This window comes from Anabas testudineus, chromosome 3, assembly GCF_900324465.2.
Source record: "Anabas testudineus chromosome 3, fAnaTes1.2, whole genome shotgun sequence".
Lineage (NCBI taxonomy): Eukaryota > Metazoa > Chordata > Actinopteri > Anabantiformes > Anabantidae > Anabas > Anabas testudineus.
The window spans coordinates 16149265-16165213 of NC_046612.1; the positions used below are offsets into that span (position 1 = coordinate 16149265).

Below are 15949 nucleotides of genomic sequence, written 5' to 3' on the forward strand. Positions count from 1 at the left end.
GAGCTCCTAATGTCTGCTTATAATTTATAACTATTGCATGAAGCTCTGGGCTCTTTCTACCATCCACAATGAACCTGCTACTTCGATCAGTTTTACACAGTCACCAGGCATTTGTAAGAAATGTGTGTGTACCCAGCTGGCCCCGTTCTCTTTGCTCACATAAAACTCCTTCCATTTATAAGCTGTCCACGAATGCAAAATGAAATGAATGCAGGAATATCTAATATACACAATATGAGCAGTTTAAGTGCCTGGTGAGCAAAGTGTGAATTCTTCTGTTTTTTAAATATGTTGCATAAGTTGCAGTTAGTGTTAACAAAACAAAAAAAAAACTATAATAAAAACTAAAAAGAGAACTACTGTAATTTTTACCTGTACGACAGCTGACACAATGAGACGCTGACACTGTGAGCTTCACACAGTCTTTTTTTGTTTTTATTTTATGGGCTGGTGTTCCATTTCTTTTGCATATTAGCAGAATTTCTCATTAATCAGAAGACGGGGAGTCTTGGCAATGGTACTGCACCAGAGAAAAAAAAAATGTTGTCATTGTTTTGTTGTATATTTCTTGTTTTTTCCAATTTTAAATAAGCCTGCGGCATATTTGACAGCACTCTGTTTTGAGCGAGTACAGTGGTGGGAGCAATGGGATGGTGGCAGCAGAGGGAGCTTGTTAAAAGAACAATTCTGGCTTTCATGAGAGAATGAGTATGCAGACGACTGAAGGCATGCTGTGCAAAGATCTACAGTACAGGCATTATGCAAAGCCTATACCAAATGCAGTCGCCTGTGCTGGGAAAGTGGTGTGTGTCCATGGACACAGCAAGGGTCACTGTTATGCAACATACAGTATATTACATTATTTTCACTAAAGGATATTTTGCAAAATGACCACAGCCATGAGCTTACCTTAGAAAACACATACAATTTTCATAAACTTTAGTGGTCTGTATATTTTAATTTAAACATTTTTCAGCATTTATATGAGTGATTTACATTATATTTATTGTCTGAAACTGAAATATGGCTTCAACAATTCAGAAATGATTTGTAACAAATAATTAAAGAATGAAAAAGATTGTTTTAAAAATGTAAAATGGGCCTACATTTTAAAATGCTTTTTAGTTAACTGATGAATAATAATTTCTGAAACTCACAGTTAATAGTCACTGTTTTTAATGACTAAAGCAAAGGAAGTTAATCATCATTACAGATAACCTGAAATGCACATTATGCTTATGCCTGACATACACTGAGATCTTTATTCCTATACAGTCAAACTTTAATAGGAAAGCATTTGAACTCGTGGATGCTGATTTGACAGAGTTGTCCCACAGCGCTTTGCCGTGTACCTCCAGGTGCTTCCGGATAACAAGCATTCAATCTCTTACAACCCTGAATCTGCCCTCGCCATCAAATTTCATCAAAATTGAAGCAGACTGGTGTGAAAGGCAAATGATTACAATCCGCTCTCCTGATTGAACTCCACTGACCTTTCAGCATCAAATATGTCTTTAAAAAGGACCACTAGATGTCAAACTATTCCTTTTTCTTCCATTGGGAGGGCTGAAGGGTCCAGTCCACACTGCTTCATCTGGACAGCAATGTCAAACAAGTAGTCATAGCATTCACACCTACAAAATGCAGTTGGAGGAGAAAAAAAAAAAACAACAAAGAATTTATATCTATATTCTTTGTTACACACCCTTTATACTGACGTATACTGTACTTATGAGAGACTTAGAAGATCAAAGTGGTTAATAGTGCTGGAAGATGAATGCTCACATGGTCTTGGCTTTTTCCCATGACTTGCCCCAGACGTAGACTCCATGCCGGCGGACGAGGACCGCACACGAATCTGGGTATTCATCCATTGCCCGAGCCATGCGGTCTTTCAAATCCTTCTCCTCTGGTGTGTTTTCAATGATAGGCACAACCAAAGTGTCATCATATCTATGTATATACAGGGCACAAAAACATAAAAGTATAGTATGTAATAATAATATTATTCAAAATAAGATTAGTGCTGACATTGGGAAACTGGGAGAGAATCCACTTGTCCTGTGATTAACAATGATGTAAATACCATGAGACTATGATGAAACTGGACCCTTTCTGTGGTTGATTTGATGTACTACAATAAACCCTTACAAACGCAATGAGCCACTGTGTTGGTTTCCACAGTGAAGTTGGCGGTGGGTGGTGTTGGAAATTTGTCTGGTCAGATTATAGTAAGTAAATACGGTCCTTAGCAGCTGAGCCACACATTCATTCCAGACACAGTTTTGTCAAAAACAGTCAATGTTCAATGCAAATTCATTCCAGTGTTTGACCGGAGAGCCTTTACCCCTGTACTAAACTATGACAAGAGGCAATACACTTCCATGATGAAGACGGAAACCTCTACTTGACTGAAGAAATTAAAATGCTAGGAGGATCTTTGGACTCGACTAATTCTTGCTGCTTGACATACCGATAGTTGGTGCCCGAGGTGCCCTTTTGAATCCCCTTGATCATCTCCTGGTGAGTTATCCTGAACTCTTTGCCAGGATACAGCAGTGTTGCCATGACAGCAGCCTTGGAGTGGGTGTGTATAACTGCCTGTGCCCCTGTATTTTAGCAAAGGGAAAGTAGATTTAGTTTTTTGAGTGTTGTCCACTGGTATTGTCTTTCTCAATAGTTATATCAAAGCAAGGGAGAGTACGTCACCCCCTCCACACACAGTGATCAGACACCATTTTAATTGTGTTAGTCATGGGTTCCGTATTTGAGAGGCATCCTTATCTTTGCGGCACGCAAACTTTCACTTGGCATCCATGGACAACATGAGTAATAGCGGGTAATAAGAGAATCATCCCTTTGGCATGAGGGATTCCATTAAAATGTTTATATTACAATGCTGTTTGAACAACTGCATCATGTGACTGCAACTTTTTCTGCACCTTAACAAAACTGCATTTTTCTGAGAATCTATAAGAATTTCTTCAATATCCCACATGGAAGACCTTTATTTTGTAAAACTAATAATGTTCTACCACAAGTGAACATAATCACAATTGCATTTAGAGACATGAATCAATTTTTTTTCCAGATTTAAATCAGTTAAAGTAATTTTCTTTCTTTGTGCTCTAGTATACAATAGATCGAACACCAACACAAATATACTACTGAGTTCATTAAAAAGACAATTAGTGGTATTTGGATTATTGATCAGTTCTATCACTGACTGCCTGCAAACTGTGAGTAATATTGGTCGTGTTTGTGTTTAATTGCTTTACACTAACTCACCTCTCATGGTATAGGCATTCATAAAAAGTGGTGTACACTGGCTCTTCTTTAACTTCTTCCAGGCAGGTGGACAGCTGATGTCTCTCTCCTCCACATCACACACAAACATGTCTTCTGGCTGAGTAACACAGAAATACAAAAGGTATGATTTAAAAATTAACATGTGATACTTCATTGCAATATCACAAAGCTTAAAGTTGTGGTTATAACCTGCTCACCTGTATTCTCTCTTTCTGGACACCTGAGGGTGCAATGTAGATCTGCTCTCTATGAGTTACACAGCACACAACATTGCACATATTAATACCAACATACCAAGATCTCAGATGTTTTCAAGTTTAAATTATCTGAAACTTTGTTTTTCATGTGCAACTTTTCAGTTTTTTCCTGGAATGCAGTTTAAACAGCAAATGCACAACAAATTAAAATCCATCCGTTGTTTATTACATTGTAGTGGACAGAAGTCAGCATGGGCACACTAGCTGGGCTGTGGCTACGCAGCCTCATACATAAGCTGGGATGCACTTTGTGACCTGACATCTGTTAATCAGGGCTAGAATTAAACTCTTGCCATGCCAGGTGGATTTAGTGTTGTGGCTGATTGGTGTACATGTACAAACACATCACGTCCTAAACAGAGCATTGTTCGTTATTGGAAAAGGTTACAGTCTATAGTGATGGTCAAAAAGACCTATTTGGAAAAAACAAAAACAAAAACTGAAGTCAGAATTGTTGTGTTAAACTCAAATCCTTGGTTGATCACCTCTAAGTCTTTTCAATGATTATATCTTTATGTGCATATTAAGAGCCTTGACATTTCCCCATAGAGAGCTGAAAATGAAGCACTGCGGACTCTTCTTTAGCTAGCAACAAGCATGCCAGAAAAAGGAGTAGCCTATTGATTTTCACAGCAAGGTTTGGCAAGTCTGCCTCAGGCTCTGAGTCATTTCTGAGTCAGGCCAAGGCAACTTTGGAAAAAAAAAAAAGCATCTAAACTTAAACGTAGACCTACACTCGGAGAAAATAAAAATACACTTATTAGAATGTTTGTGAAAATCGTCTGACAACACTACAGTATTTAAACTCCTTTATCCGACGCATAGTTTCATCTGTTTTCTATTATGCTTAAATGTTAGAGGCCTTGTTATAACAACATTACTTCGAGATTTCTGAGCTGAACAATTAAAGCATCACACAGTGGCCAAGCAGCAACAATGTGGATAAAAGTGGTTCTCATTTAGGAAACCATGCAGACGATGTGTGGGCCACAGATTGGAGCTTCAAATGTCTCCTTTATTCTGACAGAATATGAAAATAAGTCCAGTAGAATCTAATTATCATCTGTCAAAAATCATAAAATGTAATGATGGGTGAAGGGCTGCAATAAAGCTGAGCACTGCTGATTTGCTATCTGAATCTAAACACATATGATAATTTAACAAGATGAAAAGAAAATCTCCCTTGAATCATTTTAGAGTTACAATTTTTTTTCAGTCTCAATAAAATATCCTTATACATGAAGCAGTAGTCAGTAGGTACCGTTTGATTTCATCTGAGATTTCATCAAGTTCCCCTATTAGCTTAAATAAATGTCTGCCAGTCCCCAGTCCCGGTTCCTCAAACAGAGATTCGATAATGGGAGGTGGTTTCTGCCTTTGTAGCTTCCATCCAAATAAATATTAAAAATAAAATAAAAAACACGGTTCAAAGATGTTTGTAATAACCTGTCAAAACCTCCAGTTTGAATTTGGTTTGAGTATGGTTCACCCTGGATTTGCACATATTGTCAACACCAATATAACTGACCTTACATCAGCCTCACTGCACATTTTTCAACATGTTATATTCTTTCTTTTGAAAATGGAAAGACACCTAGGTCTCAACTCTTTTATTCCCACTGATGAGCTGGTATGAGAACAATGTCCTGTATGTATACCAATGCTAAATGTAAATTCAATCATATTATGTCATATATTAAATGAAGACATCAACCCAATGAAGGTAAGATGGCAAAAAACATTTGGTGGTCATGAGAGTTTGATACACTGGAAGACTTGTGAAATGTGTTTTCACAAATGTTAAAACACAAATATTAAAGTTAAGCAAAAGTGTGTCAGATCAGTCAGAATTAATATCTAAAAAGTTAAAACTCTATGGGGGGGGATAGATTGATACAGTGACTCAGCATAAATATGTATGGCCTGACCATTGACAACATTTTGCAAGAATGTCTTCATCCACATACGAACCCTTGTTTCAGACTGATCCCCCCGCCTGTCCCTGTGACCCATCCCAACTGGTAGAACAGTCGACATAACTCAGGAATGAGTTCACGAGGATGCTCCTTCTCCTGGGAAAGAAAAAACGTTAACCAAGTTATCATGGATCAAGTTTAACCCATTTTTCAAAATGGACCAATAATGGAGAGGCCGCGAGTAATTTCTTTGACAGCTGTTGAACAAGCAGAAGACAAACATGCTTAAATATGACATCAGTTTGTGCAGTCATCTTATACTGTTTTTGTTAAAATATAGAGTACTGTGACAAGACAAAAGCCTGTAACTTAGGTTGTTACTCATCCAAGTCCATCTACCTACATTTTGTATAAAGCAGGATATCTGTCTAGTTTGTGTTGGGGTGGTTGATATTGCCTCAAGATTTATCACAATATGTCAAGTAATGATATCATAATATTAAATTAAAAAGGGACATGAGTAAGTTGAGTGAATACCAGAAAGTATTTTATTGTGTGAATCAACGTTGTGAATCCAGATGTCAGATTACTCCCTTTTTTTCTTAGTTGGAGTTGAGGTTTTATCTTCAAATTAACTATAGGAATGTTACAGTTTTGCTTGCTAGTCGTTACCGGTATATTGATGCCGAAACAACTAACATCTAAAGTGGAATCTTGTAAAGTGACTCTCCGCCAGAAACTGATTGCTGTCCTCGGGAGGGCGCGCAGCCTGTTAAAAATGCATCATCCAGTTTGTCTGTACAGCTGCTTCTGTTGGGCACAAATGCCAAAAAAATGATATAACCTGTATCTGTGCAGTAATAGCGAGGACATAATTTGTGACACTTGAGGGTTTGAGGAAATTATAACTGAATAATTGTAGTAGAAGCCACAAGAAGCCACTGGGGTTCCTTAATCCTAGCTGTGCTGCAGGTTTATGATGTTTAGGTTATATTGACATGACTATTTGCCACATTTGCCTGTCAAATGTGGATTTGTTTCATTATCAAGTTAAACTATAAAGGAAATAAGTGCATCAACTGGATACCCAAACAATTTCAAAAACAGCACAGATCTGCATTCATGTAAAAGAGAATACTGCAGCCTATTTTCATCACATATTGGCCATCTGCCTAGTATTTTGCACCTATTGGAAACATTACTGACATGAGCTACAAATAAAATAAAGAGAATGATGTTCTTTGCACTTATTGTGAGTCAGTATATTTTTCGTAATCTTTGCTGTGCATGAAACATTCAGTTCGTTGGACTAGTTTAAATACCCCTAAAGGACAGTCAAATAGTGATAGTATAAAAAGTACAATACAGTTATTACAGCTACTTACTTTGTAAGTGGGGGTTTCTCTTGCTTCTGATTACCTTTATTTCAGTCTTGTGGGTTATATTTTAAAGATTATAAATCGTACTGAGTTTGCTCCCACAGACAATTACTTCCTTGTGCACACCACATATCTTTTTTTTTTTGTGCCCATGTCTCATTAGGGGCTCTGTAAGATATAAAGAAACTCACTGAGCAACATTTTATCTGTGATTGATGCTTGCAGGCAGCAGCATTTATTAGTGCAAACAAAATGATTGGCACTCTCCACGCTTCTTTTCCAGTGATCTACTGTCCTTGACTGTGTTTATATGCACTTAAGTAACCATGTTACTCAGAGAAAGCAGTTTTCTCCTTATTTCTCCTCTCTCTCAGGCTTATTTTAGAAGCGTAGTTCACATATTTTAACTCTATAGTGAAAGAAAACATGCTTTCTGACTTTTTTAAATTCTGTTTCTGTGAAGATCTCTCCCTTGTTCAATCACAATTTTTATGCACTTGAGCATGGACCTTCTCCAGGAGAAAGCTACCTTAATTAGCTCCCTTGTCTGAAGCATCATCAGAAGCTGACACGTTGCTCTTGTCCTCAGACATTAGGCTTGTTTCATTGTGCATAAATTGTGTTATAAATTATTGCAACACAATATGACATATATCGCAAAATGACAGTTTTTATCACATAAAAATGTATATTATCATGGACGGTATGATGTAGCATGTCTCTAGTCTGTCACATGATAGAATATCATCCAAATGCAGTTCAAGTATTTATGTGTTGCGTTATACTTGCCTGTTTCTCTGCAGCCTCTTGACATGCATCTTGAAAGCCATTGCTGGGACCGCACAAAGATGACATCTAAGAAAACCATTGACCACATTTAATAATTTACAATGCCAAGAGAACATGTCTGGGAAACAGTAACATTAATCTTGGTGTCACATGAGACAGGCTTGGTGCTCTTAAGTCACAATGAAACATCATCCTGTCAGCATCTTATGTCCTCCTTTTGATTCATTCCCTTTTGGAATCAGATACTGTAGAGATAACACAGGGGAGAGTACGAGAGAACTAATTTACAGTTCTCAATAATTCCCCTCCTTCCTCCCCTCCAACATATTATGTAGAAGGAGGTCATTAAAGATAAATAGAGCTGTTCAAAATAGATAGATACCAGTATTGATTTAAATTTCTATTTAAAAAGAAAAAGTAAGTCAGTTTTCTGGTTTTCTTCATAAATTGGAAATGTGATTTGATCTCCACCAAAATTACAAATATAAACACCCATCCAAACAATACACACATTTTCATTCACACCTTTTCCATATGTCAAAAACCCCCAACACCTCCCATTGCATACCATATATATTTAAAAATCGATGCTAATACAGGTTTTGGTGAATTGTTCAATCTATTGGTATTATTGCTTTTATTCAAAATGTTTTAAATTCGATTTTTTTTCTTTAATCTGTATTTACCATAGTTATATGCCATTAATTTGGATCAATAAACCACAGTAATTAATTAGATAAATGTTTTAAATTGCTTAACAGGACCATTCACATTAACTTAAGCACTTTGTGTTTGTCTATAGTGTTACCTAGATAGTGATCAGATCACGTTTTATGTTCCATTAATGCAGAAAACCTAATAATGTACCCGAGTCTTTCCATGTCGTAGGTTACATAATCCCTTAAAAACATGAAGATGATCACAAATAAAAAAGTGCACAGAACTGATATTCTATATTTCATATGCCTAAATGAAAACCAATAAGCCATGAAGGAGGATCTCTCAAACTGGAACAGCTCCCTTTTGGCAACCTAGCGGCAGGAACACTAGCACTGGCAGCACATTAAGTTTTGCATGTGACTGATTTTGAGACATGAGCTGTGCAGCAGTTAAGTGAACAAACACTTATGCTACTTTCACACATGCACTAAAACCGTGAACTTCTTAAGACAGTGCAGAGATGAGATGCAAATGTCAGAGTCAGTCAGCTCGGAAATTATTTTTCATAATAAATTATTTTTAAGTAATAATAATCATTATTACTTTATCCTGCAAGCCCCCTAGTACAAAGTCCATTTAATGTCCACTTGAGCTCATGGTTGATTACAGGAGGTCACAGTCCGTTCCCTTTCAGCACCAAAACACCACAGGAAATATTTACCATGCTTTCTAGAGTTGCAATGCGCTTCTCTCCTTCAGGAAACTGCTCTTATATAGATAATGAATTGTTTCTAATCGTGTGACTGGCTCTACTTCAATGTTGACTGTCAACAAAACACAACGGATTTCTATGGTGTACAATTTGTGTCGTTTTGTGCATCCTGCATGCTCTAGCCAGTGACTCCCCCACCTCACCTACTCACATCTGACCTGCCTGTTAATAACATTATTCTCCAGACTTCCTTGAGTGCATATGTAAAAACGGCTTAGGAGAGCAGCTCCCTTTAGTGTTGATATGTAATACAGTGTTTGTTAGCTTGTGTTAGCTTATGCTAACAGAGTCACTAGTCAAGTGGAGCATAAGCTAATGTTAGCAGATGTCTACAGGCTATTTAGCTACCTGCAATTACCTAAAAGTCTTCAACTGTTGTAATACATTGCATAATACGTATATTATATTATATGTTTTATTTATTTATTTATCTATATATGTTATTTCCATTTAACATGGAACAGGGGATTTCTGTTAAAACAAAAAACTGCTCAAATATTTAAGACAATATATATATATATATATATATACACATACATTTTTTTAACCTTTTACACCTTTTGATAGTACATAGTATTTATTGTTCATATAGATATACAGTCTACAAACACACAGATCATTGGAGCTACAAACCCACTTGTGATCAGTGTTCAATCAGCATCTTTTTTCATTTTATTCTACTGATACTCTGATGTAGGTTCTTTGGAAACAGCTTACATGTCAGCACACATTTGAGTCAACGACAGTTTCATTGACGCGGTCTTCAATGAGTAGTATGCAAATTCTGGCTCCGCGGAATGACAACACAAGGTAATTTTATTACATTAGATGGCTCCGTTTCAAGTTGTGTGTTTATCAGTGTGATTATCAACTGTAGCCTCAGTGATCAATTCAAATGCAAAGAATAATGTTGCATAACAAGCATCTGTCATTAGACAAGATAATTAATTCAGTTCTGTCAACAGGCAGTTTGCTGCTGTGTCATACATGTCATAAATTTAATTAAGCATATGTGGCAGGTAGGTAGGTATTCACAATAAGTCTATTGTTTCAAGTCACCAAAAAAATCTGAAATTACAGGTAAGTCTGTTTCCTGCTGTTAAGATCTGTTGTATAGTTTTTCCAGAGAAACTACAAGTTAGCACACAAATTTGGATGAAAAATCTAATGATGCACATGTTTTGGAAATTATGTATTTAGGCTGAAATGAAACAAACCTAAAGTCAAATGTTGTCATTTGTTAATCCTATCCTCTTGTGAAGAAATGCCACAGAGTGCTATGGTAGAACCATCTGCACTCAGAACAAGTGTCCTGCTCCATTAAAACAGAAAAAACTAATTACAGCTATTTGAGACATTTGAAGATTGATTAATACATTAATTAAATTTGATGATGGTTATGATGACTGGATTCAAAGAGCACTGCTCTGGTGAGAAGCTTCTTATTTTTACTATTTTTACTGTTTTACACTCTGTCACAGCTGCAGGAGAAATACTGTATATGTCAAAGAATCATGTGTGTGTTATTAATTAAAGGAAATTAGCTGAAAACTTGGCAGCATCTTTGATTAGACTTATGATGTCACAGTCAGGTGAGTTGTTACTTTACACTTTTAAGCTTTTCGTAGTAATGTTATCGTTTATTGCATCTATTTTTCAATGTTTAATCCCTAATCTGTGATGTAGTGGAAAATTATTTGGATTATTAGTCGCTGAGAAAAGAGCTCTTTATCACAGTTTTCTGGTGTTATACACCAAATGATTAATCAACTCATCTGCAGATTAATGATGAAAATAATCGTTCTTGGCAATTTAACCTGGCTGCATATCTTAACAATAAATGGACCCAAATAAAATCTAATATGAAACAATCCATGTTGTTGACGATGGGAGAACATATGGCTGGATGTTTCGGTTAGCTAAATCAACATTACAGCAACCACGTTACAGTCAATTAGTTTCAGAAGACACTTGCTAACCGTGTTAAGTCTGGCTTAACAAACGAGGAGTCAGTGCTCAATAGCTCTGCTGCTGTCTCAACTTTTCTAACTAAGTTATTATTATCGCTAAATGTCCACTTTAGGTGACCTGAGACGGACAAGAGATTAACAACATAACGTCCCAGGTTAGCCTGAGTGACAACTAGCTAAAACTAGTGCTGATGTTGTCGCAGCACTTAGTCTAGCCTGCAGAAATTAAGGCGTGATTATAAAACGTGCACGACATGCATTCTTAAAGCCATGAAAACGTACCTTACTGCTGTTGCGAAATCAGTGGATGTGGTAAAAACAAACTAACGCTACGTTCAAAGTTGTTACAGCTGCAAGTGTTGGTCGCTTCTACTACGTCATTAATGTGCGACAGAAGGGCGCTACGCGCTTGGACAGATTGTAATTTATGGAAAGTATAATAATAAAAAAAAACAATAACTTAGAGGAAATTCAGTATGTTCAGTTAAAATAAATTATTTTAAAGTGGGGCATCTGGAAGAATCATCTTTAATTAAAAAAAGGTTAATAAACTCTGGGCTCCACCTGGACTGTACAGAGTAAATAGTACATTTAAAAGCACAATGATTTCCTCTAAAATATAGATTGTAGTAGCTCAAAACGTACTAGTACAATGTGTATTTATCATCAGTCACTTTTTTTATTAAGTACACATATATAACCTTGACATTTAACATTTGGGTAAAAAAAATAGTAAAATAATAAAAGTTTGTTATTAAGGTCAAAGTTCCACTGAACTATACAAAACATATCTTTGCCCTGACCATGTAGAAGGGCTGTTACCTCTGAAAATATCTTTATTTACAAATAAATAGCTTATTTATGTACATGTGAATAATATATGCAACTGTTGTCTGGCACAAACTACGTACAGTTTTTCTGTTTTTTGTTGTGCTTTTCTGTCTGATGGCTGACCACTATCACCACCATAACACAATGATTTTTGGTCATCAGCGTTTTGGTTTTGTTGTTATGGCAGGCTAGGCTACTGCATACGTCAGACTCTTAACACAAGTAGTCTACTGTTTTTCAGATGTGTTGCATTCAATGGACTATTTTCCAACTCTAAAAACTGTCAATGACAGACCCCCCAGTTCTCCTTTACCTAATTCCATGTTGATGTAGAGCCTAAATCTAAGAGCTACTCTTAATATGTTTTTTTTTTTGTGTGTGTGTGTGTGACCTGTACAGTACTTTTAAAGACATGTCAGAAACATGAAATGGGTTTATTTCATTAAAACTTGTGCATCTAGTCTGGACATGCTGTCTGTTGGCTTTAAGGATTTTCACAGTGGTTGCTCCATACAGCCACTCCTCTTCAATTGGCTTCATTTCTGGTTGAGTAAAATCCAAATCCTCTCGTGTTTGGGAAGGGTTAACTGCAAAGGCCATTGTGAGTTCCCATTTTGGCTAATATACTTCTATAGTTTGGCACATGTCAGTGTCTGTATCTTGTCAGAGTAAGAGTCAAGTGTCAAGAAATTCTCCAAATGCACCAGTGGCACAAGCTTGAGTAGAGTTGCAGCAAATTAGCTGAAATATGTCCGAAACCTTATAGCTATAACTATCATTTTTCAAAACCTTCATGAAGAGTTTTGTCTATCATACATTCATTGATTTTAATGAATTTCTGAAATGGAGTTTCATGCCATCAGTCAGTTGGTTGGTCAGCCAGCTACCTAAATTAAAATCAGGCATTTAATGGATTACAATGGCATTTCGGTACAGATACCTAATGTCCCAACCCTCACAACCTGTTGATTAGATGACTGGCTAAGCTAAATCATCAGCAGGATAAAGTTCCACTCATTTGAATACATTTCCAAAGAAATGCATGGCAGAAAGTTTGCATTTAATTAACATGGACTTTTTATTGTTTTTTGTTTGTGTTCATTAACGCTGACAATCCAGTAGATATATGTACATTTTGTTAACTTGATCTTTGATTAATTTCTAATCTGTGTGGTAATGTTACATCAGTTTAAAGAGGTCCCTCCCACATATGCTTCCTTAAACCTTTAGGGTGTTCTTATTGTACAACTGAAAAGGAGTGGCACATTAAAAGTAACTGCCTGCCTCATTTCATTTCATGTTTTGCCATGTAAAGCTTTTTCGGTAATGTCATAAACATAAAGGTTTTGCAGCCAAGTTTCTCCTTCATTGCTTTGATAAACCGGGTGTGTTTCAAGTTTCCACAGTACTTCCACAGTAGATGATGCATTTCTCAGGGATTTAGTAACTGTATTTTCAGCACGCTAAAAGACTTGTTGGCTTGGACAATGTTCAATAAGTTGTACATGTACCCTACCAATATAATCCATGACTTATACTAAATGCAAAGGGAATCACTTTCCAATGACTTTGTCTAGCAACATTTACTGTTCTTTAAACCTTGTTCTTGATTGTGTGTTTGTGAGTTTTAAGCAACCCTACTGTGTTTGATAATAAACTAGTTGAAAAGCCTGCCAACTGAACTGAAGTGAAACTGCTGCCATGCGATATCAGTTGTCATGCAGCCAGTGTCACAGCAGAGTAAACAGTGTAGCTCATGCAATTAATGCAACGGTAAACTTTGATTTACTGCTCACAGTTGCATGACAATAATGTTATTGTTAATGCTTGCTCAATATAGCTGCAAGGATTTTTGAAGCTAAATTACCTTATCTTTACATCTTATTTTGTATACACATGGGGTTTACAGATACTTAATAATAAGTTTCACATGCCATTAATATGATCACATTTGGATGCTACTCAATAAAAAGTTCTGTTTTTCCTTGCTAGAATTTCATTTCAGCTGAAAGGCTGTGACAAGTTTTCTTAGTTATTCATGATGTAACAGAAGTGAGAATTGCAGCGCACAAGTCACTGGGCTCTGTTCCCTTGGGATGTGGAGGTGGGAACAATGGTGACTGGCGTGAAACACAAGATAACGGTGAGGTCGAGGGAGGGAATCTTTTACAGTGGCTGCCTATTGGTCTGCACATGCCCAGTGACTTATCCTTAAAAGACCTTCTGTTCCCCTGGTTTGCAAGTGTTTATTCACATATTTCATTATGACACAACGCAGAGCAAATTCAGTGTCCTGCATTAGTTTGAAACTCTGTATACTGAAATGGATGTATGTCTGTAGGCATAAGAATGTGTTTTAAAGGAAATCACCAGGAGGAAACATTGACACTTCATATTTTTCTCTTTAATGTTTTTTTCACAGGTGAGGCATGTGTCCAGCAGTGTTTGTGGTCAGACCCTGATTTTGAAGTTTCAGACTGTTTCGCGTCTCAAGATTTAAATGTACTGGGATTTTTGAAGAAAACCTTCACAACACCAGGGGCTCGATTTTCACATCAAGGTTTGCTTGACGCAGGATGTTCAAGAGAAGTGAAATGCTGCTCTGAGTCGAAACATGTCTAAATGTAAAGAAACAGTCTAAACACAAGATGAGAAGCCAGTCATTATTGACTCAGTGGATGATGAAACATAGACAGTCTTACGTGTCAACCTTTTCTCCAAACTACAAATATTTAAAGGACAGTATAGTGTAAGGAACAATAAGTAATGCTACCTGTATTTAAAGCATTTCAATAAAAAAATCATTGACTTCCCCACATTTTCTCTCAAATGATTTTACTTTTCCCATTATATATTTTGTAGATCCTCTCACACAACCACTGGATAACCACACCATGAAAATCATTTGAATGGTGAATCACAGAAGTGTCTAGTAACTGAAAGCTGACTATTGATTGCCTGTGAAAACAAGGTTTGTTTGTTTAAGCCTTTGGGCTGTTCCTCTAGCTAATATATTGTAAACCTCCGTTCTTAACAGTAACAGAAATTAACCTTTTACTGGGTGTGGAGTGCAGGACCGGACATGTGCTCACCCACACATGCTGAGTAATTCATGATGAATGTCGCAAAGTCGTCAACATGACTGATAGCCTGAGAATAAAGTTCTATTGTGACGCATCAGTTTCCGTCACACATTTCAGCAACTTACACAAACAGTCATTCAGCCTGCAGGGAGATGATATTTAGCCAAATTCATGAGAAAATGTTTAATGAAGTATATAAGTCTGTACTAACATTTTAAAAGAACAAAATGAAGATTCACGTTCTGTTGAAATCGCTGCACGGCGAGAGATAGCATGATAAGGAAGAATGAATGAATAAAGGAGTGTTGTTTCAAGCATCTAGACACCTGCACGTAATGTATCTCTTAGATCTTGAACTGTTTCCAAATAATGTTTCTCAGCCAACCACTTCCGTGAGTAGTTTCACACAGAGTTTCCTAAACCATTTTCCCAGACATGTTCCAATGTTTCAACAATGACTAAAAGGCTACATTTAGTTTACCTTTGACTTTTTATAATTAGTTATTTTAATCCATGTGAAAAATCTTGGCAGGAAGGTATAATAGGTTTTGAGGCACTGGACATCAATTTCCAGGTATATAATCTTCTAATTTTCAAATTTTTTATTATGTTCTTCTCTTTGTATCCATGGTTTTGTATCCAATTTCTGATTATTAAAAAAAAAAAAAAAAGTCAGGTACATCTGTATATGTATTCATAATATTTTGTTCTAGCATGTACACTTTTTGTACACCTAATCCAAAGCTGTACATAATCTCTACATTTCATTAACCAGTTGCAACTATTTTTGCCCTGATAGTACAACTATTAGTAGGTTAGAAACGTTATTGTTCACAAAGATAAATATGTTCAGGTTCAGCTGGAGATGCTGTGATTCTGCGTAGTGTTGTTGTTTTATATTGTTCAATAGAAAACATCAAAAACACAGGACTTCAATCCAAAACAACAAATTGTATTAAAATATAATGGATAATAGGTTTAAA

At 36.4% G+C, this 15949-nt stretch overlaps 1 protein-coding gene across 1 annotated transcript; it reads right to left on the reverse strand.

Annotated features, from left to right (window-relative positions):
• Positions 1-408: 408 nt before the first annotated feature.
• Positions 409-11442, reverse strand: apip (APAF1 interacting protein). Its single transcript, XM_026378907.1, has 8 exons — positions 11335-11442; positions 7651-7716; positions 5538-5638; positions 3507-3555; positions 3289-3406; positions 2474-2609; positions 1786-1953; positions 409-1634 (listed from the first exon to the last, which is right to left on the reverse strand). The coding sequence occupies exons 2-8, from the start codon at positions 7714-7716 to the stop codon at positions 1535-1537; spliced, it is 738 nt and encodes a 245-aa protein (XP_026234692.1). The 5' UTR covers positions 11335-11442; the 3' UTR covers positions 409-1534.
• Positions 11443-15949: the final 4507 nt, after the last annotated feature.

Excerpts from the sequence above, each read along its gene's own strand:
- apip (XM_026378907.1), bottom strand. The coding sequence starts at position 7,716 with ATGTCATCTTTGTGCGGTCCCAGCAATGGCTTTCAAGATGCATGTCAA. Across the intron at positions 5,639-7,650 it reads AAGAGGCTGCAGAGAAACAG|GAGAAGGAGCATCCTCGTGA; the intron begins GCAAGTATAACG and ends TTTCTTTCCCAG. Across the intron at positions 2,610-3,288 it reads GAATGCCTATACCATGAGAG|GGGCACAGGCAGTTATACAC; the intron begins GTGAGTTAGTGT and ends GCTAAAATACAG.